General features: G+C 54.1%; 14 protein-coding genes across 14 annotated transcripts; 7 read left to right on the forward strand and 7 right to left on the reverse strand.

The window, feature by feature from the left end:
- Nucleotides 1–167: 167 nt before the first annotated feature.
- BDZ99DRAFT_391309 (uncharacterized protein) lies at nt 168–1,318 on the forward strand (the record flags this gene model as incomplete). Its single annotated transcript, XM_033715722.1, has 4 exons — nt 168–339; nt 439–507; nt 564–919; nt 986–1,318. The coding sequence occupies 4 exons, from the start codon at nt 168–170 to the stop codon at nt 1,316–1,318; spliced, it is 930 nt and encodes a 309-aa protein (XP_033574560.1).
- A 736-nt stretch (nt 1,319–2,054) lies between these two features.
- BDZ99DRAFT_61199 (ubiquitin-domain-containing protein) lies at nt 2,055–2,970 on the reverse strand. The gene is made up of 4 exons (XM_033728763.1): nt 2,901–2,970; nt 2,649–2,748; nt 2,310–2,593; nt 2,055–2,248 (listed from the first exon to the last, which is right to left on the reverse strand). Exons 2-4 carry the CDS (start codon nt 2,740–2,742, stop codon nt 2,159–2,161), a joined length of 468 nt encoding a protein of 155 aa, XP_033574561.1. The 5' UTR covers nt 2,743–2,748; nt 2,901–2,970; the 3' UTR covers nt 2,055–2,158.
- A 151-nt stretch (nt 2,971–3,121) lies between these two features.
- Nucleotides 3,122–5,627, forward strand: BDZ99DRAFT_61276 (uncharacterized protein). Its single transcript, XM_033728764.1, has 3 exons — nt 3,122–3,360; nt 3,409–5,010; nt 5,064–5,627. Exons 2-3 carry the CDS (start codon nt 3,476–3,478, stop codon nt 5,500–5,502), a joined length of 1,974 nt encoding a protein of 657 aa, XP_033574562.1. The 5' UTR covers nt 3,122–3,360; nt 3,409–3,475; the 3' UTR covers nt 5,503–5,627.
- A 480-nt stretch (nt 5,628–6,107) lies between these two features.
- Nucleotides 6,108–7,305, forward strand: BDZ99DRAFT_464535 (uncharacterized protein). Its single transcript, XM_033720342.1, has 3 exons — nt 6,108–6,416; nt 6,574–6,685; nt 6,901–7,305. The coding sequence occupies exons 1-3, from the start codon at nt 6,351–6,353 to the stop codon at nt 7,086–7,088; spliced, it is 366 nt and encodes a 121-aa protein (XP_033574563.1). The 5' UTR covers nt 6,108–6,350; the 3' UTR covers nt 7,089–7,305.
- Nucleotides 7,306–7,348: 43 nt separating this feature from the next.
- On the reverse strand, nt 7,349–8,843 carry BDZ99DRAFT_464538 (uncharacterized protein). The gene is made up of 2 exons (XM_033720343.1): nt 8,423–8,843; nt 7,349–8,329 (listed from the first exon to the last, which is right to left on the reverse strand). The coding sequence occupies exons 1-2, from the start codon at nt 8,823–8,825 to the stop codon at nt 7,821–7,823; spliced, it is 912 nt and encodes a 303-aa protein (XP_033574564.1). The 5' UTR covers nt 8,826–8,843; the 3' UTR covers nt 7,349–7,820.
- Nucleotides 8,844–9,489: 646 nt separating this feature from the next.
- On the reverse strand, nt 9,490–10,627 carry BDZ99DRAFT_509836 (uncharacterized protein). The gene is made up of 4 exons (XM_033724430.1): nt 10,567–10,627; nt 10,501–10,518; nt 10,279–10,449; nt 9,490–10,192 (listed from the first exon to the last, which is right to left on the reverse strand). The coding sequence occupies exons 1-4, from the start codon at nt 10,609–10,611 to the stop codon at nt 9,578–9,580; spliced, it is 849 nt and encodes a 282-aa protein (XP_033574565.1). The 5' UTR covers nt 10,612–10,627; the 3' UTR covers nt 9,490–9,577.
- Nucleotides 10,628–10,783: 156 nt separating this feature from the next.
- BDZ99DRAFT_464540 (augmenter of liver regeneration) lies at nt 10,784–11,629 on the forward strand. The gene is made up of 2 exons (XM_033720344.1): nt 10,784–10,904; nt 10,981–11,629. Exons 1-2 carry the CDS (start codon nt 10,798–10,800, stop codon nt 11,438–11,440), a joined length of 567 nt encoding a protein of 188 aa, XP_033574566.1. The 5' UTR covers nt 10,784–10,797; the 3' UTR covers nt 11,441–11,629.
- A 425-nt stretch (nt 11,630–12,054) lies between these two features.
- BDZ99DRAFT_572524 (uncharacterized protein) lies at nt 12,055–12,675 on the forward strand (the record flags this gene model as incomplete). Its single annotated transcript, XM_033728205.1, has 2 exons — nt 12,055–12,148; nt 12,230–12,675. The coding sequence occupies 2 exons, from the start codon at nt 12,055–12,057 to the stop codon at nt 12,673–12,675; spliced, it is 540 nt and encodes a 179-aa protein (XP_033574567.1).
- A 323-nt stretch (nt 12,676–12,998) lies between these two features.
- Nucleotides 12,999–13,395, reverse strand: BDZ99DRAFT_61356 (uncharacterized protein). The gene has a single exon (XM_033728765.1). The coding sequence runs from the start codon at nt 13,303–13,305 to the stop codon at nt 13,084–13,086; it is 222 nt and encodes a 73-aa protein (XP_033574568.1). The 5' UTR covers nt 13,306–13,395; the 3' UTR covers nt 12,999–13,083.
- BDZ99DRAFT_61368 (mitogen-activated protein kinase) lies at nt 13,163–14,776 on the reverse strand. The gene is made up of 5 exons (XM_033728766.1): nt 14,573–14,776; nt 14,325–14,520; nt 13,894–14,275; nt 13,491–13,838; nt 13,163–13,440 (listed from the first exon to the last, which is right to left on the reverse strand). Exons 1-5 carry the CDS (start codon nt 14,686–14,688, stop codon nt 13,412–13,414), a joined length of 1,071 nt encoding a protein of 356 aa, XP_033574569.1. The 5' UTR covers nt 14,689–14,776; the 3' UTR covers nt 13,163–13,411.
- A 1,589-nt stretch (nt 14,777–16,365) lies between these two features.
- BDZ99DRAFT_61402 (uncharacterized protein) lies at nt 16,366–17,309 on the forward strand. The gene has a single exon (XM_033728767.1). The coding sequence runs from the start codon at nt 16,569–16,571 to the stop codon at nt 17,046–17,048; it is 480 nt and encodes a 159-aa protein (XP_033574570.1). The 5' UTR covers nt 16,366–16,568; the 3' UTR covers nt 17,049–17,309.
- BDZ99DRAFT_535027 (NAD(P)-binding protein) lies at nt 17,310–18,784 on the reverse strand. The gene has a single exon (XM_033726550.1). The coding sequence runs from the start codon at nt 18,776–18,778 to the stop codon at nt 17,648–17,650; it is 1,131 nt and encodes a 376-aa protein (XP_033574571.1). The 5' UTR covers nt 18,779–18,784; the 3' UTR covers nt 17,310–17,647.
- A 957-nt stretch (nt 18,785–19,741) lies between these two features.
- On the forward strand, nt 19,742–20,251 carry BDZ99DRAFT_61415 (uncharacterized protein). Its single transcript, XM_033728768.1, has one exon. It carries the CDS (start codon nt 19,808–19,810, stop codon nt 20,216–20,218), a length of 411 nt encoding a protein of 136 aa, XP_033574572.1. The 5' UTR covers nt 19,742–19,807; the 3' UTR covers nt 20,219–20,251.
- Nucleotides 19,798–21,658, reverse strand: BDZ99DRAFT_499957 (uncharacterized protein). Its single transcript, XM_033723689.1, has 3 exons — nt 21,316–21,658; nt 21,067–21,149; nt 19,798–21,011 (listed from the first exon to the last, which is right to left on the reverse strand). The coding sequence occupies exons 1-3, from the start codon at nt 21,395–21,397 to the stop codon at nt 20,286–20,288; spliced, it is 891 nt and encodes a 296-aa protein (XP_033574573.1). The 5' UTR covers nt 21,398–21,658; the 3' UTR covers nt 19,798–20,285.
- Nucleotides 21,659–21,916: the final 258 nt, after the last annotated feature.

The raw sequence follows: 21,916 nt of genomic DNA on the forward strand, positions 1-21,916 counted from the left end.
ACTGACGATGACATTTCCTTGCCTCTCCGGCCGGAGCTTTGACCCGTTTTGCCGACTTCTTTCATCACCACCACCGGCGCATCTCCACCTGCACTCGACATCTGCTCATCCCAGGACTCTCGCAACCCTCGAACACCGGACCCTAATTCCCCCATCTCCCTCGCACCATGGCCGGCGACCCCCAGGAAACGTGGAGGCGGCTGCAGATGTCGCTGAAGAATGCGCAGCAGTCGGGCAGGCAATTCGGCGGAGGTCCTGGCAAAAACGCTCTTGGAGGCGTTGCGGGATTGGTTATATTGGGAGGGCTGGGCATAGTAGCGAGCAATGCGCTCTTCAACGGTACAACTGCCTCTTCGCCATCGTCAACTTAATCGAAGCCGTAGCTTGAGATGGAACCACACGGAGATGGAATATCAGATCACTAATGCTTTCTTACAGTCGACGGTGGTCACCGAGCAATCAAGTACACCCGGATAGGCGGTGTTGGCAAAGAAATCTACAGCGAAGGTACCTATACAATCCCCTCTCTAAGCATGTCCCACAGCATTCCTAATTACCCCCAGGTACCCACATCAAGATCCCCTGGTTCGAGACCCCCATCACCTACGACGTGCGCGCAAAGCCCCGAAACGTCGCCTCCCTCACCGGCACCAAGGACCTGCAGATGGTCAACATAACCTGCCGTGTGCTATCCCGCCCGCGGGTCGACGCTCTGCCCCAGATCTACCGAACCCTGGGCACCGACTACGACGAGCGCGTGCTGCCGTCCATCGTGAACGAGGTGCTCAAGAGCGTAGTAGCGCAGTTCAACGCCAGCCAGCTCATCACCCAGCGTGAGAACGTCAGTAGGCTAGTGCGGGAAAACTTGGTGCGGAGAGCGGCGAGGTTCAATATCATGCTCGACGATGTGTCTTTAACTGTAAGCATTCTCCCCATCCCTCAGATCTGCCTTCACACACGAGATAGATGCTAACATGAGCGACAGCACCTCGCTTTCTCCCCCGAGTTCACCGCCGCCGTCGAAGCCAAGCAAGTCGCCCAGCAAGAAGCCCAGCGCGCGGCCTTTGTCGTCGACAAAGCCAGACAGGAGAAGCAGGCCACGATTGTGCGCGCACAGGGTGAAGCCCGCTCCGCCGAGCTGATCGGTGACGCCATCAAGAAATCGCGGTCGTATGTCGATCTGCGGGAGTTCGAGAACGCGAGGAACGTCGCGCAGATATTGCAGACAAGCCAGAACAAGGTGTACCTCGACTCGACGAACTTGGGCCTCAACATCAGCCAGACGGCCGTGGACAAGGCTTCGAGGGCCCAGAAATAGGGAGGAGAAGATGGCTGAGCTGAGGCTGGGTGGTTAATGGCGGACTTGTGCACGTTGAGAGACCTGCGTGAGCGGGAAAGCGTTGCGGAGATTGCGCTACAGTGCGCTCTGTGTATATTTACAAAAATATGGGAGGCTGGAGCATTGACTGGGCTTGTAAGCTGGGATGGGCGAGTTCGAGCAGTGTAGTAAAATTCCGCTCTTGTCTGAATAGGAAGCATAAATTTCTCCAACTTGTATTCCAAATCCATCAAGATATATGCGATGGGCTGAGCTCTATCAGACGGCAACTTGTAAAAGTCATGGTTTCAAGGTACATGTAAAAGTGTTCAGCATTCTACATCTTCGGTGTCACTAGATACCCGCCATACCCGTTGACTTTAATTCGTCCCCTGCTCCAAACATTGCCTGGAAGAGGCAACTCTTGGCGTGCTAGAAAATGTCGAGTATAGGACATGTGGAAAGTTGTCGATGTCTAAAGATGACAGCTTCCCTAAGCCAGAAACCCGAGACTGGATTTTGGGTCTAGGTCAAAAGGGTTGTGATCTGAGCCCGAGATCAGCATGCCATTGCCGAGAGGGTGAGAGTCACACCCGGCGTTCATGGGAGCTGGAGTTCGGAATGGGGCCTTGAATTGATTCGAATGGGTGAAGACGTGGCTAGATTTCACGGTATTCACGAACAAACAGACGCAAAATATAGCTATAGCTTGATTTTTAGTATACCACCACATGGATTGACTGATTCTTGTCTGACTACGGTGCGTGTCGTGTATCCACCATGTCTCTGTCACCCTTCACATTCCCCATTCATCTCACATCGTAGATCCGGCAAGGTCGTTTACTTGGACTCATCGAAGACGTAGGTGAGATGGCATCGGCCGCAGTACTGGCGGTTGTGCATGGCAGCCATGAAGACACCAGCGCCACACTATCAATCAATATGTCAGCATTCGCCCCACTCGCAGAATTCATCGAAATTCGGAACGTACCTCAGGCGTGGGGCACTCCCTCCGTAGACGCTCAATCTTGCCATCGCCGTCGACCTTGTAGTACTTGAGGACCGCGAGTTTGGTCTTCTTCCTCTTGTGCTTGATCTTCTTGGGGGTGGTGTACACCTTCTTCTTGCGCTTCTTGGCCATGCCGCCACGCAGACGGAGCACCAAGTGGAGGGTCGACTCCTTCTGGATGTTGTAGTCCGAAAGGGTGCGGCCGTCCTCGAGCTGCTTGCCGGCGAAGATCAGACGTTGCTGGTCGGGGGGGATCCCTTCCTTGTCTGCGGAGGGAGTTAGTGGGATGCAGCGCGATTATGAGGCTGGGGTGCGACAAACCTTGGATCTTGGTTTTGACATTGTCGATGGTGTCCGAAGACTCCACCTCAAGGGTGATAGTCTTGCCCGTTAGGGTCTTTACGAAGATCTGCATGGCGTCCTGTGGGCTGTTAGCAATCAGGACACGTTCGAGAAGGGGATGTGCGGCGGCGGGGAAAATGCGAGTGTCCAGAAGGGCTGCTTAGGGTTGCTGGGGGGTTTGAAATGTGCTTGGGATATGCTGATATGCACGCAAATGATGGGGGGGCTCACCTAGACAATGCGAATTGTCTTCCTCAGTCGTCGAAGATGCAGAGTTGAGGTTGTGGCGGGCGAAGTGTATAGCTAGCGAGAATTGAAATGTGCGCTGACTAAGAGCCGAAGTGCGAGCGATGCCGAAGTTCAGACGGTTGCCCGTCTCAACGGCCTTGGCGCTTGTTGATGGACGAAGACCTCGGCCGCTCTCCCGATCAGCCATCTCCATCCACCATCCACTGCACATCTCAATCCCCACAACTCTCCATTGATACTTCACAGTACTCTACTGTACAACCAACCTTCCATCTCGACCGTCTTTCGGGGAGCCACACCTTCCACAGCTCCTGCACAAACCACCCACTCGGCTTCGGCCCATCACATCACCTTTCAGAGGCAGTTTGAGGAGACTGCACCTGTTCTGAGGAGACTTTAGCGACACAACCGCCCGGCGCGGAAGCTGCTTGCACTGCGTGAGGTATGATATGCCCCGTCCTCAGGGAGAGCTGGATGCTAACGGCCGCAGTTTCGGAACCAGAAGAATATCCAGTATTCTCGACCATTCACCCTCCGGACTCGACGAGCATTTCAATATGCTGTCCAACACTAACATGACCTCGATTCAACGGCGGCGAACCCAGCACCGACGACAAAATTCAACTCCCGCTGCATTCGAGGCACCCACAGTACGCCCATTACCTGCCAATATACGACAACACAGCCGTCACCGCACCGGCATGAGTCTGGACCTTCGAGGCCTCAATCTCGATCCCATACTCAGGTCTGCGCGGGGGCCAATCCCGGAACCATTCACGCCCGTGAAATTGGAATCATACCAGCAGGACGACAGTACAGTAAGTATCACTAACCTAGGACAACCACAACAGCATCACTTGCAAGTAGCGCAGACGCACAGCACAGCCCAGCCGGGCTCCCCGGTTCAATATTTGCACTCCTCAGAACAACAATATCCTCCTTCTCCTCAAACACCTCACCGGTCGTTACATCAGCAACAGCCGGCTCAACCTCAACCTCCTACCGAGCAACAGCTCAAGGAGCTTCACGAACATATCAGCAAAGTCTACGGCTCCTACGGCCAGGTCTTTGTAAACATCCTCCCAACCCCTATCACCACTCCACAAAAGCCAGCTCGGCTACCCAGCCACGAACCACTCGACACGGCGCCGATGCCGTCAAACCTAAGTGACATGGCTGAAATCAATCTCGACCCCCCTACAGGGACTGAGCTAAATTTCACCTTCGAGAACCCAGAGAGTGACATGGGGTATGAATCCTCATCTTACTATACCTCCGACGCGCTCTCTCCAGGCCGTTCTCCTTGCTCTTCCCCTCGCCAAAAGTCCACGAAGACTTTCTTGGAAGACGTTGAGGAGTACGCGGACGAAATGGCGTTCTCTCAACCGCCTCCCCTCTTCCTATCCAACGACCGCGACATGAACGGACATCCCGACTCAACCGCAGACTACCCTCGGTCATCGTCAATCGTAGAGCTAGACGTTGACGCCAGTATCGAGTACACCGGCATTGCGCCGGAAGACGTTCAGCGTTTCATCAGTGAACAAGATCCAAACGATGGCCGATGGAGCTGCCTATACCCCGAATGTGACAAGACTTTCGGCAGGCGGGAAAACATTCGCTCCCACGTCCAGACTCATCTGGGCGATCGCCAGTTCCGCTGCAATGGATGCGGCAAATGCTTCGTCCGGCAGCATGATCTCAAGCGCCACTCGAAGATCCACACTGGTACCAAACCATACAAGTGCCCTTGCAGCGCTGGATTCGCTCGACAAGACGCTCTCACTCGCCATCGCCAGCGCGGTATGTGCGTCGGTGGCTTCCCAGATGCCGTTCGGCGAGAAGTAAAGCGTGGGCGACCAAAGAAGAGCCGACCAGACTTCGATGAGCGGGTGAAGAAATCAGGTAGGACTCGGCGACGAGCTCTTGCCTCAGCAGCCTCTTCATCTGCCGGTGGTTCGCCGCCTTCCGATTACAGTTCGCCTCATCACCACACACCACAGACTTATTCGATGGCAAGTGGACCGGTCAACTCGGGTTCCAGTAGCGATAGCTTCGGGGGGCCGCTAAGCGCTTCAAGTGATCCGTTCAGGTTAGAGATTTTCCTATGATAGGATTGAAGCATCGTACTAATTCTACTCACAGTTTCGATAACACGTCGAGTCCATACAGCCACTCTTCCCCAGCCAACGCCAAATACCAACCATCCAGTCCCTTCGAGGAAGACGAGACATCAATGAACCTCCTCCGCCAGCTCTCCGCAGAGGGATTCACTCAGACCCCTCCGATGTCTCCTAGCGACCATGCCTCGCCCTCAGAAGGAGATCATGGTAGCGAAACGTCACACTCCACAAATAAGAGCCAAAAGACATCCTCAACCCCATCTGACGCTTCTCTTTCCAACCAGTTCACGACACCTCCGACATCTCCAGTCGAGCCTATCCAAGACAGTCTTGATGACTTGTTCAACGATTTCGACCAGGGCCTGTCATCGTGCTCGCAATACGATCTCGAGATGAAGGCTATGACCGACTTTACTTCATTCGACAACAACGAACCGTATGAGATGCTCGACTTTATGTAGGTATATTTCGACGCCGCACACAAAGATCGACATCAAGTCCGCCGGTCTCTTCTATGGTTCTTTCTGCGAGGGGTGCTTTGTACAAATTTGTTAATGGATGGAATCTGGATGGCTGAAACGAATTTGGCGTATCTGGTTCTGGGTTTGGGATCTGGCTTGGGAGTAATAATGGGCTGGATGGACAGACAACGGAAACACGGAACTGAAACGGCTTTTCACGACAGAATGAACTACTCTTTCTTGCTTGTTATTACATAGGTGGATGCTGGGTGTACCACGCTCCTTCAAGACTCTTTGGATAGCGAAGGAATCTTCTCCAGGTGGAGAGAGATTGCATCACTAGAGTGGAACAAGGTCGAGGAATGTGTATGCTAGGTAGATATTCGCGCACCAGGCAGAGTTCTGTGCTTCCTCTTGTGCTGGAGACTTTGACTCTCTTCGTTGGATTACATCTGACGTTGGGTTGAGTTGGTTTCGCATAGAGGGGCATGGTCGACTCTCTGGTCCTAGATCCTGGTCCATAGATGGGATAGTTAGAAACGGAGCGCTTGGCAGAGAATACCAAATGCAAACATCAAAGACAGTTGACTCCTCTCAGCGTGACTGATGAAGCTGAACCCGTGAGAGAGGATGTGTACATATACAAATTCCGAGTCGTCTTCCAGCTACTCGAATCCAACCTCGGCTGAACTAGAAAGTGTCCCCCTGTAGAACTAACCATTCACGCTATTCTATGTAATCAGACCGACCCCCTCTTCACGACAGCTACATCATCTCCGCTCAACATACATATATATTCCAAAAAAAAAAGCCCCCCAATCCATCAATCCTCCTTTATCGAGCCCAACATGCCACCAAACAAGCTCCTCCTCGCCGCCTCTGTGCTGCACACCCTGCTATCCGCGGGGCATACCGTACGTTCGTTCGCGCCCATGCAATGACCAATCAACTATCCAGCACTCCCAACCACACATGATCGTCCCTTTTTTTTTCAAACCTCATTCATCAGATTCCTCACATCGCATCACAAATTGTCAGTTACTCGAATGCAACACTGATACAAGCCCACAGGCCAAAGGGCTCGAAATGTTCAAAGACCCCGCCTTCGCGCGCCTGCCCGCGCTCCTGACCAAAGCCGTGCAAGCGGGGTGGTTTGAGGGGAGTGTGTTCTTTGCTATTCTAGGTACGGACTCTCCCATTTTTAATTTTCCAAACACAGATCCCTTTTTGATTTCCTTAGAGTATGTCTTTTAAATACAGGTTTCAATCTCCCATGTCACATGTCCCAATACACTCTCTCCTTTCCTCTCTCACATCTTCCTTCTACCCCTTTCTTATCTCTCCTTCCCCCAATCGACCTTCCCCTCAAACCCTCTCCCTCACTCACACCCAAATCAGGCCTAATAAACTACCGCTGGGCGCACTCCGGCCTCGCCGACTCCACCGAGCTCGGCGTCGCGGGCCTAATCAGCCTCCTCTGCTTCGGCGCTGGGGGGTGGTACGCCAAATCGGGCGACAAGCAGACGGGTGTGCTGCTCGCAGCTGCCGGGGTGTTGCAGGCGGTGGGTGTGCGAAGCGTCTTGTAAAATATGAAGAATCGGGGTGGTGCGTCTGGGTGCTTTGCGGGGGAGGGGTTGCGTGGGGAGGGCGTGATGTGGTGGAGGCTGTGAGGTAGTAGAGGAGCTTGTGCATGATTTAGGAGGAGAGGGGTTGCGCTTGGGAAGGCGAGCTGCGGAGCCTGTGATGTTAGGATCCAAAGGCTGGCGAAGACTTACCTTGACAGTCAAGGGCTGGACGGACGGGTGAGTGCAGCGACGACGCGTGGCAAGTTGAAAACTTTCAAGAAAACCTTCTTGCATTACTGTTCAGTTCCCTTCCCAAGAAATGCACTCTGGATGATATGCCTATAACCCTAGAAGCCCAAACCGTGATGTCGACGGCCAGGACAAAGTCGTGGAACCGCAGGTATGCCGATTGCTGAACGCTGTAGGAGCAAATTCGTCGTTTTCCATGCCCATGCCACACAGCCCCAATCCAGACAGAAGCCGTGCAAACCGCCGCCGTGTACGCCATGCATGACCGCCGTGTCGCTACCCGCCCAACCAAACCGCCCATGTGAAGCAAAGAAATCAAACATTAAACAGTAGTGCAGTGGAGGAGGCAATTAGGCTTACCTTTTCAGTGTCGTCCCTTGGGCATAAGTGCCCGGTACCACAGTCGTAATCAGCAGGTAAGATGGCTTCCGGGATAATGGTATTTCCATCCAAGCCGATATGAAGACAAACTTTTAGTGTTCCATATCCCGAATTCTCGGCTACTCAGCCTCCGTGTTTGCCGATGTACTGCTTCATGAGCTCTTCGAAGGTCTTGCTCAACTTGTCTATCTCGGTGTCCTTCTTTCCCGTGTGTGCGAGCAAGCCAGAGAAGACGCTCTGGATATCGTGAACCTTAGATCGTAGAACCTGAAACTCGTAGTTGGTGACCATGGCAGGTCGGATATCAGCGAGGTTTCCACGTTCGGCCATTGTAGCGGAAGGGATAGCCTCGCCGAGTTGGCTAATCACGTACCGCCGGTTGGAGTTGGAGATCAAGCGCAACAGGCGGCGGTGGTAGTGCTCGGCGGCAGTGACAGACGGGTCTTTCTGGAAGTCATCGTTCGCAAGGTTGGCGAGGCGGGTGAGATCCCGGTCTAGCTCCTCTTCAATGTTCTCGTGCCAATCGGTATTCTCCCTCACGCCTGGCATGTCCTGCGCCACGTGAGGCACGAAAGGGTCGACTGGCGTGAGGGGATTGTATGGAAGGGGGGAAAGAAGGGCCCGGGGAGTTGCTGCAATTTGTGAGCCAATGGACACCACTTCATCCAACTCTAAACATCGACCTCGTGGGCTCCCCAGGGCAATTGAGATCATCATCTGCTCACCTTGTCCTCTCTCACCCGTCAGGGAGGGAGGCGGAGAGCACGAAGTGACGCTCGCGTTGCTGTTGATAGCTGCGGGGAGGTTCTCAAGCTTCTCGTCGATGGTGGGCAGGTTCCGCATAGTGTAGCGGAAGGAGCTAGGAGAGCCGTGGCAGGGCGTGTTGTCCGGCACAGTGGGGCAGTGGAGCTCGTCATCGACCGTCTCGTTGTGGAGGTCCTGGACGGCGCTGAGGGTCGAGTCCACGCGGTGCAGACCGGGCTCGTCCAAGGCGACGTGCTTTCCGCCCGGGTGAGGCTGGTCGCCGAAGACGGAGCGGGTGACGGGCGTGTTGTAAGGGTCTGAGGGGTATGGAGAGACGCTCGCAAGGCTAGCAGCGCTGTCTCCACGAGAGCGCGATCCCAGCATCTGTCGAGGCAGCTGGACAGGCGACAGCGCGTCGACTGCAGCCGTGTCAGTTCACGGGTCGTCGAGCAAGCTGCTCAGGAGCCAGCTGAGCAGACATACCTGACCGAGGAGCCGATAGCATCTCCATTTCAGGGACTCGCGCGGTGGGGGTTGAAGAGATGGTGTGGTAGCGACTGCAGCGCGTGGAGTGGAGTGAGAGAAGCGTGGAGGCGGGGTGGCCGCAGAGTGTTGATGTGGGGTTGCGCAGAGGGCGTGCACAAACAGAGGGCCGAGCGAGAGACTGAGGAAGTCTGCTGCGGAGAGCGCAGGCGGGGGCGAGTGTGAGGAAGGTGCCAGACGTGCGGAGAAGGCGGGCAAGATATCGGCTTCAAGCAGTCGGCCAGCTCACCTGCAGCTGCCAGCGACCAGCGTCACGCGGGGCAACCCACGGTGAATGCTGGAGTCTGCTGGAGTCTGCCCTGGGGCTCCCGCAATCCGTGCTGTGGTGTCGTGGCCGGCACGCACCAGAGCCTCATCTGCACTGGCCGCACGTTTCCCCCACGCCCCGCTGTCCGTCCATGGCACTGCGTATCGGCAGGTCCTGAGACACCTGCCTAGGCGTATAGTTGGGACTGCTTACCCCTGACGCTATGCTTCTAGCTAGTCATATACCACGCTAGGAGCAGGATGGTCGCGATAGAAGAATGTTTCCATTACCTACCAGACATAGGTCTTTCGGCACAATCTGTCTCTATGCTGGCTCCTTCTGCCACTTACCCACCAGCACTTGGTTCATCTCCCACGCCATCGGTATTGCTTCTTCTTGGCCCTGTTCTGGCACGAGCAGTCCATATCTCAACCGAAGGCGTTCTGAACACACATGTTGACGACGGCAAGTTGTGCAACGCCATCGCTGCAGCGGGTGCACTGCTTTGGCTGCATCTACTGGGCGAGAGCGGCACCGTGTTAGGCCTGCTCGACGTCTTCTTCTTTATTTTTGCGTGCATCCAAGGGACTAGATTGAAGTAACCCCCGCAAGCGAAGACACCGAGCCGCAACACGAACTCGGTACCATAGATAATCAGCCCTAAGACGTCCATCTCGGGCTGGAACAACACCGAGACAAGGGAGATGGCGTCTCCGGCGGCGTCGATGCCAACGAAGATAAGGCATATCCCGCGCACCGTGCGATGGACGTAAATGTCCCAGTAATGGCCGAGTACACCGGCCGCGAGCAAGATGGCAGAGAGGATGGCCATCAGCGTAATGGGCCATTGGACATCTCTGGAGTGGGAAATTCGTAGGGCAATGATGAGGGCAGCTTCTAAGCCGCCCATGAACAGAGCAATGGGTACGACTACAGCGAGCGCACGCAATACGGACCATTTCTACGCAAAGTTAACAGCGTCCAACACCATTGGCCGAACTAAGAGAGCCTACTCTCTCATAATAGAAACATTGGATCCATGTTGACAAGCTTAAGGAAAGTTAGGATCTGGGGCTGGACCTGGAGGGCCGTGTTGGAGTTCTTCACAACATTATACACCCCGAGAGGCACTCCAGCCCATGCCCACATCATCATCATCGTGGGCTGTAGGCCGGTAGCATTGTGCCTTCGATAGTTGATCACGGTTTGCGGAATCAACTACAAGATCTTTCAGCAATCGGTTTGCTTGACTGATTTCTGGGCCCGTACTTGAACCGACCAGCATATCTAGCATGAGAGTCAGTGCCTGTAGGTGGTTTGAGGGCCAGTACGTACGGCTCCAATCGTACCCAACACATTCGCAGCAACAGGAGCATCCATTTCTCCAGGTGTTCCCTTTTCAGACGATACTGATGAAGAACATCATCAAATGATGAAGTTGGCGACGGGCCGATGACGGAGGACGTTCCCGAGCCGTTCCTGCATGCCAAGCAGTGCACAGACGGGCATTTACTCATCTCGAGATGGCGAAGTTGAAGACATCACCAACTCTCGCTCCACACAGCCATGGCCGCCTCAGAGTCTTTACTACAAGAGGCGCAGAAGTCCGACTCACGCGATGAACACACTCGCACATTCTCCAAAGGCGTAGAGCTAGGTCCGGACGGCAAACCGTAAGTAGTACGGCTCCAAAACCGCATTACCAAGCTCACCCACACCTACCAAACCCCCAACTAAAACCCTCTCCAGCTGCCGCACCTGCACATCTTCCTCAGAATGGAAAGCCATGTTCAAATCCACTAAAATCCCCTCCAAAACTGCCGCCACCACCCTCACCCCTACACCCGCCGTCGCCGAACGCACCGACTGCCCTCCCGACATCGAGCAACTCGGCCGCGCCTCCTGGACCCTCCTACATTCTATCACCGCCGCCTACCCCTCTAGCCCTTCCCTAGCCAAGCAAACCGAGACGCGCAACTTCCTCTCGCTCTTATCGAAGCTGTACCCGTGCCACACCTGCGCGTCTGATTTCCAGACCTGGCTGAAAGAGGATCAGAATGCGCCGCGGGTTAGTTCAAGAGAGGAGTTTGGGCGGTGGATGTGCGAGGCGCATAATGCGGTCAATGTGAAGCTGGGGAAGGAGAGGTTTGATTGCGATCGGTGGGAAGAGAGGTGGCGGACGGGGTGGAGGGAGGGGGGGTGTGATTGAACCATGTTCAGCAGCATATGTGTATATGTATGATTATTAGTGTTTGATGCATAACGGGTTCACGGACAGGCATGGGTCATCCGCTCTGGATGTTACAAGGCGTTTAGAGCTCTATACTCCACGTTCAGATGTAAAATCATGTAGTTATATCTACGTAACCAGTAATAATGTAAATCATCCAAACTCCATCCCCATCCCAATCCTCATCTCTGATTGCGTACCACTCTCCCTCCTCAAATATGTGGGTACCTCTACCCAATCAACCCAATAACTACCTCAACCACCACAGCCAAGCATTAATCAAGCATAACCGTACCAAACCTCCACGTTCTAGCCAACGTCATGAAACTAGAGCTTCTTTATACCGCAGATCCCCCTCACTCCCTACCTTTCTCTCTTCCCACTCCCCTCTCTCCCTCTCTAAAGTTCCACTACGGCAACCAGCTACAATGATAGAATAACAAAACGCTCGCGCGTGGCAGATTTCCGCCATATCCAACATCCCCTCAGAACCCCCCAATACAAGCCACCCAGCCCAGCACACACCGCTCTCCAGCCTACCTACCCTCGCTAGTTAGCTCCCTTTCACACACACACAACCCAACATCTCCACCATGGCCCCCACTGTCGTCCTCATCCCCCCCGCAAAAGAAAAGCCCCACCACCCCCACTGGCGCGCCGAAGTCATCGCCGGCGCTTTCGCCGCGAGTACGTCCCGTCTCCCCCTCGCCTCCCCTTCCCATTTGTCGCAGCTTCAACGTATTCCCTAACATATACCACCACTTCCAGTCCTCCTCATCGCCCTCGCCACAATCGGCCTGCACGCCTACTACACCCGCCGCCGCCGCCTCGCCCACCGCTCCCCCTCCTCCATCTCCCCCAACTCCCGCAGCTGGCCCGGCCACCACCCCTCCTCCCCTGACACGAACGGCTGGGTCACGGCCGGCACCGGCATGTCCGAAAAGCGCTACTGGAGCTCCGTCGCGCAGAGCGGGTGCGCCGAGGTCGCGGAGCGGAAGCTGAGTGCGCAGGGGTACGGCGGGGTGCGGGAGGGGGGGAGGAGCGGGAGCGGGATGAGCGGGACGACGGTTGGGAGTGCGGGAGGGGTGCGGGTTAGCTATCGGCGGGCGGATGAGGCACCGTTTGGGGGGTTTGGGAGGGTGGCGAAGAGAGAGCGCGGGTATGGAGTGAAGGGGAGGGAGAGAGAGGGAGGTAGGGAGGGAGGGAGAAGATGAGGGGCATGAGCTAGAAAGAGAGATGAAGGAGGAGCTGCGGAAAGATAGGGAAAAGTAGAAGAGGGGGCGGGGAAAGGATGTGCAGAACGCGGAGAGGGAGATAAGGGAGGAGCAGGGGCTGATGATGATAGCAGTGGATCGGAGGTAATAAAGGAACGTAAGAAACGAGAGACGAGTACAGGGGAATATTTCGATTCAAGTATTCAAACCACACCATCATTTCAAAGACCTCATTCATTCACAAATCTATTCCTTTTGACTGAAAGAAAATGAAACACATCTTCTCATAATAGCCACCCATCGTCGTCCCTATCCTAATCCCAGCCCACGTCAAAATAGGGACCCGCTTATCCGACAAGACCGCCACGTAGAGCGCTCATCCTCTCATGAAAGGAACAAGGACAGAATTCAATGAAAGAGGGGGTAACCGAGACCGAAGTATGATAAAGCGGGGAGACAAGAATGACTCCTCAAATCCATGGGCCATTGTGCTAATGCAAGAGATGTGTTCGTGAACTTTGCTACAAAGCCCTTTACTAATAGTAGCCAGATTCGGCTCTGTCGACTGTAAAGCAATTCGACATTCGCGCTAGAAAGGGAGAATAGAAGAATTGCAGCCAAGGTGAGCATGAATGATGGCGTCCTAGCATCCCAAAGTATTACCAATCAAGCTCAAGTTGATGCCAAAAAGTCGTAGTGTTGGTAGTTACCAAAGATGAGCATGTAAAGCGGACCTTTACCGCATGATCTCCTGGTAGATGAGGACTATTGCCATGTCAGTTGCGACCTCCACCACTAAGAATGTGAATACTAACGCTTCAGCTGCTCCTTGGTCAGGTTATCCTTGTTTTTATCAAAGTCGAAGAACTCCTCTGGAATTGGATCCGCAGTTGGCTCGTCATCCGGGTCGTGGTACGGTTCCAGGTATGGGTGCTTCAGAGCATCCTCAACAGTAATGCGCTTCACAGGGTTGAACGCAAGAAGTCTCTCTAGCAGGTCAAGAGCGAGGTCCGAAGTCTTTGGGAACATGGCTTTCCACGGAATCTTCTTCTTGAAAGGTAGCGATCGGATGTACTCGCGAGCGCGGCGAGACTTGATGCCGTAGTAATCTTCCATGGTTGGTGTGCCTAGCACGTCAAGAATCAAGGTAAGTTGGTGGTGGTCTGCAATGTTTATTAGCTTTCGTTTTATCGCTGCCATGTTCTTGCTCGCACTCACAATCCTTTCCGGGGAAAAGCGGCTTTCCGCTCAGCATCTCTGCCAGAATGCATCCCACGCTCCACACGTCAATGGCCTTTGTGTACTCTTTGAAGGTGAGCATGATCTCGGGCGCACGGTACCAACGAGTGGCAACGTATTCGGTCATGAAACCGGAGTTGTCCTCCGTTGAAGCTGCAGATCGCGCGAGACCAAAGTCGCAGACCTTGAGATCGCAATTGGCATTGAGGAGGAGGTTGGAGGGCTTGAGATCGCGATGTAGCACGTTGGCGGAGTGCATGGCCTTCAAGGCTCGCAGTGTCTGGTAGATGAAGTATTGGCAGTGGTCGTCGGAAAGCTCTTGAGTGCGGATAACGCGATGCATGTCCGTCTCCATCAGCTCCTACACTTTGTTAGGTTATGTTTAATTCCGCTTTCAATTGCTCTCTTACCTGGATGAGATAGACCTCTGTAAACGTCTCGTAGTTTCGAGGCTTCTGGATATCAAGGATGGAGATGATGTTCTCGTGGTTGAAGTACCTCAAGAGCTTCATCTCTCGCAGTGTTCTTAGACAGAACATGGAGTGGTCGAATGGCGTGATCTTCTTGATCGCAACCTTCTGGCTAGACGGCTTGTGTAGTGCCGAGCTATGTTGTATGAGCCATGGTCTCCTGACTGGGAGACTTCAATTAGACTCACCATACTACTCCGTATGCTCCCTCTCCGACGACGTCCTGAATGTCGTACTGTTCCGAGACATTGAAGGAGATCTTCCTTGAGCTGCCCGTCGCGGAGGCGGTTGGTGCGCGAGACATGGCGCTTGATTTCTGGGGTATAGGTGCGCGGATGCGCTGATAATGAGTCGAACCGAGTTTGTGACTCTTGTGGTTTGTGTTTGGTCAGAGAGAAGACAATCGGTGTGAGGCGAAGAGGTGTGGAGGATGAATCTCGGCAAATCTGCGTTCCATTGTCTCGTCAGTCGAGTTTCAGACAACGAGGCTGAATAATGAAATCTCTCAATGGACGGAGGAATGCAACACGGCCAACTGTCGCGCGCATTCGCAAGGGTCTTGGCCAGAGAAATTCTCAACATCGACTCCAGGGCTTGCGGAAGTAGCAGCGCACGACACCCGTCCTCGACATGACCTCGACGGGCACATTGGCAGATGCAACCTTGGTCATAGCGAAAGCAAATATGCAGCTCCCCACAGCCGGTCCCCTCCTGCGACGCACAGTATCAAGGAGAAAGTCCACCTACCAGGTCGACGCTTATTGTGAGATGCGACCCTGCTTCAACGACTGGTATTGCAGGCTACGATGTACAAACAAGCCGATTCTCCACGGTTGAGGTGGAGGCGGCGCACGGGTGAGCTGGATGCAGGAACAGTGGCTCGCTCGGGGCTTCGTTGCTCTCGACAGGGCGGACCAGATTTCCAGACACGCAAGCGGGCGTGGTCGAGGATTGTGGGGTGCGATGCGGCCAGCCACCGGTCGATGGGGGACAACTTGGCTGCGTAAAAGGCGGTGCTGCCAGGGCAAGCGGTGCTCTGGCGGGGGATGTCTTCTGAAGGACAATGCGGTCAGCGTCGGACAGCTGGCACGGCACGCGGGCGATTCGTGGCCGGCGACAGCAGCGGCTTACCGTGGTGTTGCGGTGGATGGCAGGAGGCAGAGGCTATCGTGAGTGCGGGATGGCGGGGTTGAGCAGGCCGGGCTGGGAGCTCGTCGGTCGGGGCTGTTCGCGCTGCAGGGCGTCGGGATGCACGTTGCGGGCGGGACGACGGGCAATGGCGGCGGGACGAGAGAGATATGAAGGACAGCGGGGCGCCGCAGTGGTTTTGGGCTCTTGGGGAGGTTCCAGGTCGAATTGAGGCCCGTCTGCGCCGCTCTGCTGCTAAGCGCCGGGGTGCTTTGCATGCTTTGCAGAGTCAAGAGTGCGGACCAGCCGTGCCAGCCCATTGGTGACAGACGTGATGTCTCGACACCACCCTGGCCGTCTCCGCTGCATGCTCCTCTGCGACAGCGCCTACTGCGCCAGCTTCATTCATCACGCCCGCCATCCCAACACTGCCCCCTCTGCCGCCTGCTATGCATCTCCGCGCACGAATCGCAGCGAGGGGACCATGCCGCCAACAGCCCCCAAGCGCGGGAAGCTTCAATGCGCAGGCCAAGCTTTGTAGGGCCATGTCTGAAACCAAAGGGCCCCCGTAGAGTCCTGTTTGACCTTTGTCCCTCAATCTTAGCTGGCCTGTAGAGACGTTGCCCTGGGCCATGCGGATATAGACCATCCGAAGCCAGTGGTCTATGACTGAAGGTCCTAGTGCCGAGCAACACCCTATCAATCGACTCACAAACCTGTCCAGCCCTAGATATCGCAGACTATCACGGCCCAATCTCAGCAAGACAGCAAGGACAGACTTTTCAGCATCTCCAAGTCAGGTCAACGTCCCGACTACCATGGCTCCACTGGACGACCACCCAGTTTCAGCCTCTCAACCCGTCATCGAAAGGGCCCACTTCCCAGACGAGAGCTCTCATCTCAGAATCAATGCTCTTATGATATAGCGACCACTGCTTTAGGATCTTCCCTTACCTCAATACTAATCCACCAATGTCCATTTCTGTTTCTGAACCTAAACATAGTTAACTACATGATTTAAAACCGAGTTATGACTAAGCGAACCTCGCCGCAGCCATGACCCCACTGCTGCGTACTCTGCTTCTTCGCCGTTTGCAGACATGGTCTCATTTTCTTGATCAACTATCAATTAGCTACACTACATCAAACTCATGTTTCTGTTCTTCACGTCCAAAGTCATGTCCAACTTCACTCCCCAACACCGAGAACACATCTCTATTGGGGTTCTTGGAGCACCGTGGACCGGCAAGCACTCCTAGTTCACCGCGTAAACATAGTTTCCTCGACCATCACATCGACAACGACGTAGTATCTGCTATCACTTTCAGATACCCTAACACCATCCGTAGTACGTTGCCAACTTATTTGCCCCATATATCGGGGACTCATCAGATTTCGACCCCACAGATTCAAGAAGCGAGACCGACTACCACGAAGTTAGTATTGCAGGAATTTCATGCGCTCTCGAAATTGAACGGATCGAGAATATTCGTTGGAAAACAGGCCCCGAGAGCAATTCCGAGCACGACTTATTGATCTGGAAAGCCTGGTGCGATAAAGTGCAAGCTATTATGCTTGTCTACGCTATTGACAGCGCGCCCTCGTTTGTAGCACTCGAGAACATGTATCGCGCTCTTATTAGGACCTTCCTAAGATGAAAGAGCTCCATGTCTCGAAGTCGTAGCCACAAAATCGGATGTGCCAGAGGAGGCTCGAGAGGTTAAGACAGATGAAGGCACGGGGCTGGCCAGTAGACTTGGTGCTTACAGTTCCCGCAGGGAATGCTCGGCGGTGGATGGAAAAGGCGTACAGGAGGCGTTCGATGAATTAGTCACTACTGTGCTGGATGAGAGGGAACGGGCGTGGTTGCGCGGCATAGCTCTTATGAAGGAGTCCAAAAAGGGAGAGAAGATTAGTGCAGTGAGGAAGATACTAAAGACGGTTACAGGACTGCCAAAGCTGAGCAGTCGAGTACAAGACCAGAGCGCATAGATCACGTCCGGGCAGGCGGCCGGCAACACTCGAACGTCGACATCACAGTGAGTGAATTTATCTCTATTATACGCAGATACTTGAATTTCTCTTATTCGCACTTCCACCTAAAGCAGTCTCAATACATAGCTCCCAAGAGCGCTCTACTTGATGTCCGGAATAACACCCGCCTCCTTCATCTCATCGAATATCCTCGCCAACTCCGCATTCGTATCCACCGTCTCCGTCCAGCCCGCCTTAATCGCCTTGTCCATGCTAACATCCGCACCCCACTCGCCAGCCTGTGCCCACGCCAGCGTCTCCCAGGTGGCATACTTCAACGCCTCCTTGCTGCCCCCGTACTTCTCCACCACCGCGTCCCACTCCCCAGCTGCAAGCCTCCTCTCAACATCCGTAATCAGGTCGAACCCCGGCTCGTTAGATACAGGCACCCCAAAGTACTTCCCCGTGCCCTCCCAGACATCCGCAAATGTCGTCTTCGTATCATCCACAATATTGAACCACTCGTTCCCCACGCCCTCGTTCTCAGCCACCCACTCGGTGAACCTGGCGATGTGGCGCGCGCTGCTCATGTGCTGCGGCTTCATGTACTTGCTCACAGACGCATCAGTCGCGGACGCCGGGAACACAGCCGGCAAGCCCGCCGCCTTCTGCAGCGTGAAGTAGACGGCGACCGTCGTCGCGTAGCTCATGCCGTTGCCCTTCGTGAAGCCGTTGATCCAGAAGGGCACCGTGACGTTCCACGTCCAGCGCCGCTTCGCCGCAAGCGCCAGCATGAAGTCCTCCTGGCCGTAGTAGAAGAGCGGCAGCGCGGCAGCCTCGCTGACGCGCGGGTGCACGGGGTGCTCGGGCGTGGGCTCGATGAGCGCGGCGCGGAAGTAGACGCCGTACGTCTTGCCGCCGGTCTGCAGGATGACGCGCTGCAGCGTCGCGCGCGAGGTGTCGTCGACGGCGGTCAGCGTGTTGGCGAACATGGGCACGTTGGCGTCGACGAGCTCTTGGAGGCCCGAGTGGTGCTTGTACGCGAAGTGGAAGAAGTGCGTTACGCCGGTTGCGTGCTGGGCGGTGAGAGAGGCGGCGATTTCGGAGGCGGGCGCGCTGAGGTCGACGAGGGCAATTGAGAGGCGAGGGTCGCGGGGGATGTCTTTGGGGGTGGTTCGGTAGACGGCGATGATGCGGCTCCAGGAAGGTGAAGACAGGAGTTGGTTCACCATGGCTGCGCCGGTGATGCCATTGGAGCCAGTGATGAGGGCGACTTTGGGAGTAGAGGTCATGGTGAGGTCTTTGGTAATTGTTGGGGTTTGAAGGTGGTTTTCGAGAGCTTTGAGATTGCGTTGACAAGACAGTTTTATATATCAAGAAAGGGACGGGGTGTGATTGAGCTGAGTGTAGTGTTACCTCTGTCAAGCGAAACGTGAGCGGAGGACCCAATTTATACTGGAGGAGAGAAATGGAGACCACAGGGTAGCTGAGAAGCTTGATTCTTGACAAATGAAGATTTGAGTGGCTACCGATGGGATGAAGTTGTATGCAGCTAATGTGGCGACGGCGTCGAGGGTTAGAACGAGTTGACAGTAGGTCTTCACATTTTCCAAGTGTGGAAAACGCACCACTGCTAGTTGAGTAAACCCTAACGGCGATGCCAAATGCTACTTATCCTGATGTAAGCTAACCACTCTACCCTTTACGACTTCAAAGTGGCACCATCCTGCGTGGCTGTATCACAAATATGCGAAGCCTTAGTAATACATTGCATGATTACTCCTCAGTACGGCAACAAAGACATGATTGGAAAACATGTTGAGTTAGCGCGGTTGGTGATTCGTCCAGCAGGCGATGACGTTCTTTGATCTTGACCTAGCAATCTGATTCAAATCATTTCGTCTTCACTCTCTTCATAGTTGCGACACTTTGTTAGTTGAGTTACTATCCTGAGATAGCCTATAGAGCCAGGCACGTGACATATCAGCAGGTGAGCTCAATGCGATACACATTCGAGAGATCCATCACCGCTTCGAAGAGCTGAACCCAGGAAGCGGGCAGAAGTGATATAATGCGGCGTCTACTCCGTGACGTTGCGTGTTTTTGAATGAGGGTCCAAGGTTCGAGGCAAAGGAACGACATGAGGAATTCGGCGCTTGCCGACTATAGTTAGGCCTCACGAGCAGACGCCCGCCCTGCCGCCCACGTGCCACCCTCCCCAGATCCTCCATCTTCATTCCAATCCACTCTTTGCTCACAGTCAACGCCGCATCGTCCCGCATCGCAGATCATTTATTTATCTTATAGGTGCCAATAGTTTCATGAATACCCCAACCTTGATGTGGCTTGCACAGACTGGTTCACACTGCTCCGCAAAGAATATGCCAACAATGTTTATCGATGATGGATTCATCCAAGTTGGCCGATTGCCAATATGCGCCCAGATAGTATGTCAGCTCTCAGGCATCAACAGATACTACATCCCTCTATTCCCTCTGGAGGTAGAAGCTGCTCCTAGTTGGTGTCCTAAGTCCTTTTTGTCGCCATACCCTCCAGTACTCTCCTCATATTCCATTTTTGTTGCCAGAGTCGAATCTCAGCCGCGCGTCACATTCAGTCAAAGGCGAACGATATTGAGCAAGGATTTGTATTCGATTGTAACCCCAAACCTGCCATGTTATATCGCTTTCCATGGAGTTCACAATCATTCGTCCCGGTTACTAAGCATATGAGCCAAATCGAGGGTACACAGCCCAACACTACCTAGGTAACACTAGACTTTGAAATGACGCTAATCTCTCAACTACCATGATTTCCTATCTCTACTGGCGAGCGTGCCTCCTTAGAAGCCAATTCTTGAGCTATGCTGTGGCTGTGAAGCTCATAAATGGGATTATCATGTTGAGCATATTGCTGCGGGGCGTCGTGGAATGTGCTGACGGGTTTATTCCCACTCTCATAGACTGATGCTGCTGCGTTAGAGTCATTTGACTTCTTTTCGCTTCGACGCCGAAGCATGATCGTTGCGATGACCAGAGCAGCGATACCAATCGCCCCAAGAGCGACACCCAGTCCAATTCCTACTTTTATGCCTGTTGACATTCCGTCATCTGGAGTGGTGGCTTGAGTGGTGGCTTGAGTAGGGGAAGATATCGGAGGGTTGACACCATTCGAAAGAGCTGGAGATGGAGATGCTGTCGAAGAAGCTAGAGAGTGAGACACAGTCGAAGAAGCCGGAGATGGAGACGCCGTCGAAGACGTTGGAGACCGAGATGCAGACCGAGAGCTTGTAGAACTCCCGAAAGGGCTTGATGCAGAGGTTACGCTCGCGCGTGCGGCGTTGTAGCCTGCTACGGCGATAGCTCCAACGTGTGTAGAAGCGGTCAAAGTTGTCGTAACTATCTGCCAATCCGTGGTGTCGGCCAAAGCCGTTGAGGCGTAGGTCAAAACGATACCTTTGGATACGCCAGAAATGCAGTCGCCGTTAACGGGGCCAGTGGTGGCAGGCATCGTCCACGGAGTAACCTCTGTGAGTTCAGATCAGCTAGTAAACAGGAAAAGTTGAGTAGTGCTGGCTTACGAGGGGCAACACATGATCTGTGTCGTGGACACGTCTTCCTTGTATGATGCAACAGTCGTCCACAGATGTGGGCATGTCAGAGGCTGAATACTAATAGCAGTGTGATCTCCCCTCCAACACCCAGTCGAGCTGGTTCCCACCACGTAGTCACGGCTGAAGGTGCGCACTTGACCGTGGTGTCGATGTCGAGCCCATAGCCTGGGTCGAAAGCTACCAGGCTAGGCCCATCGAGTCAAGAAATGGACTCACAGCCAGATGATGGGGTAAAAACGCTTGCTACAGGGATCCAGGAGGTTACGCCGCCGCTGTTGGCCTCTGCCGGAATGGACATGGAAGAGAAATATTTTGAAAAGGCAGTGCTCCCCGGGTTGGTTAACAAATAGTGATGATAGTAAGGCTGGAAAGATCAGTACTTAGTACCAAACGCAAACGCTCGCGCGATATCAGTCTGCGGCATGTGGCACAGCAAAGGAGGCGGCTCCAGCCGCATTTTCACTCCATACAGCAGCGAAAGCTGCGGGAATTGTGGTAACTCGCGGACTGGGTAGCTGGTAAAGATATGGATTCCACTGTGCCACATTAAGCGCGTGGGCAAAAGGGGGATTGACATGCTGTGCCGCAGTGCTACAGCAGCGCGAAGAGACAGGATATACACTTGTCACCGCTGTCCAAATAAAAATCGGCGTTCTCTCGCTATCCAAAGTTCTAATATCGTATTCGTACGAAGGAGTTAGTATTTTGGTTGGTCAACGACCCAGCGAACATCAACAATCTTCACACCGCTGCGCAGGTCCACCACAACTTAAAACATATTCTAGCTTGGCTGACACAGCACAGTTTTACACGCTTG

This window comes from Mytilinidion resinicola, assembly GCF_010093595.1.
Source record: "Mytilinidion resinicola strain CBS 304.34 unplaced genomic scaffold BDZ99scaffold_13, whole genome shotgun sequence".
Classification (NCBI taxonomy): domain Eukaryota; kingdom Fungi; phylum Ascomycota; class Dothideomycetes; order Mytilinidiales; family Mytilinidiaceae; genus Mytilinidion; species Mytilinidion resinicola.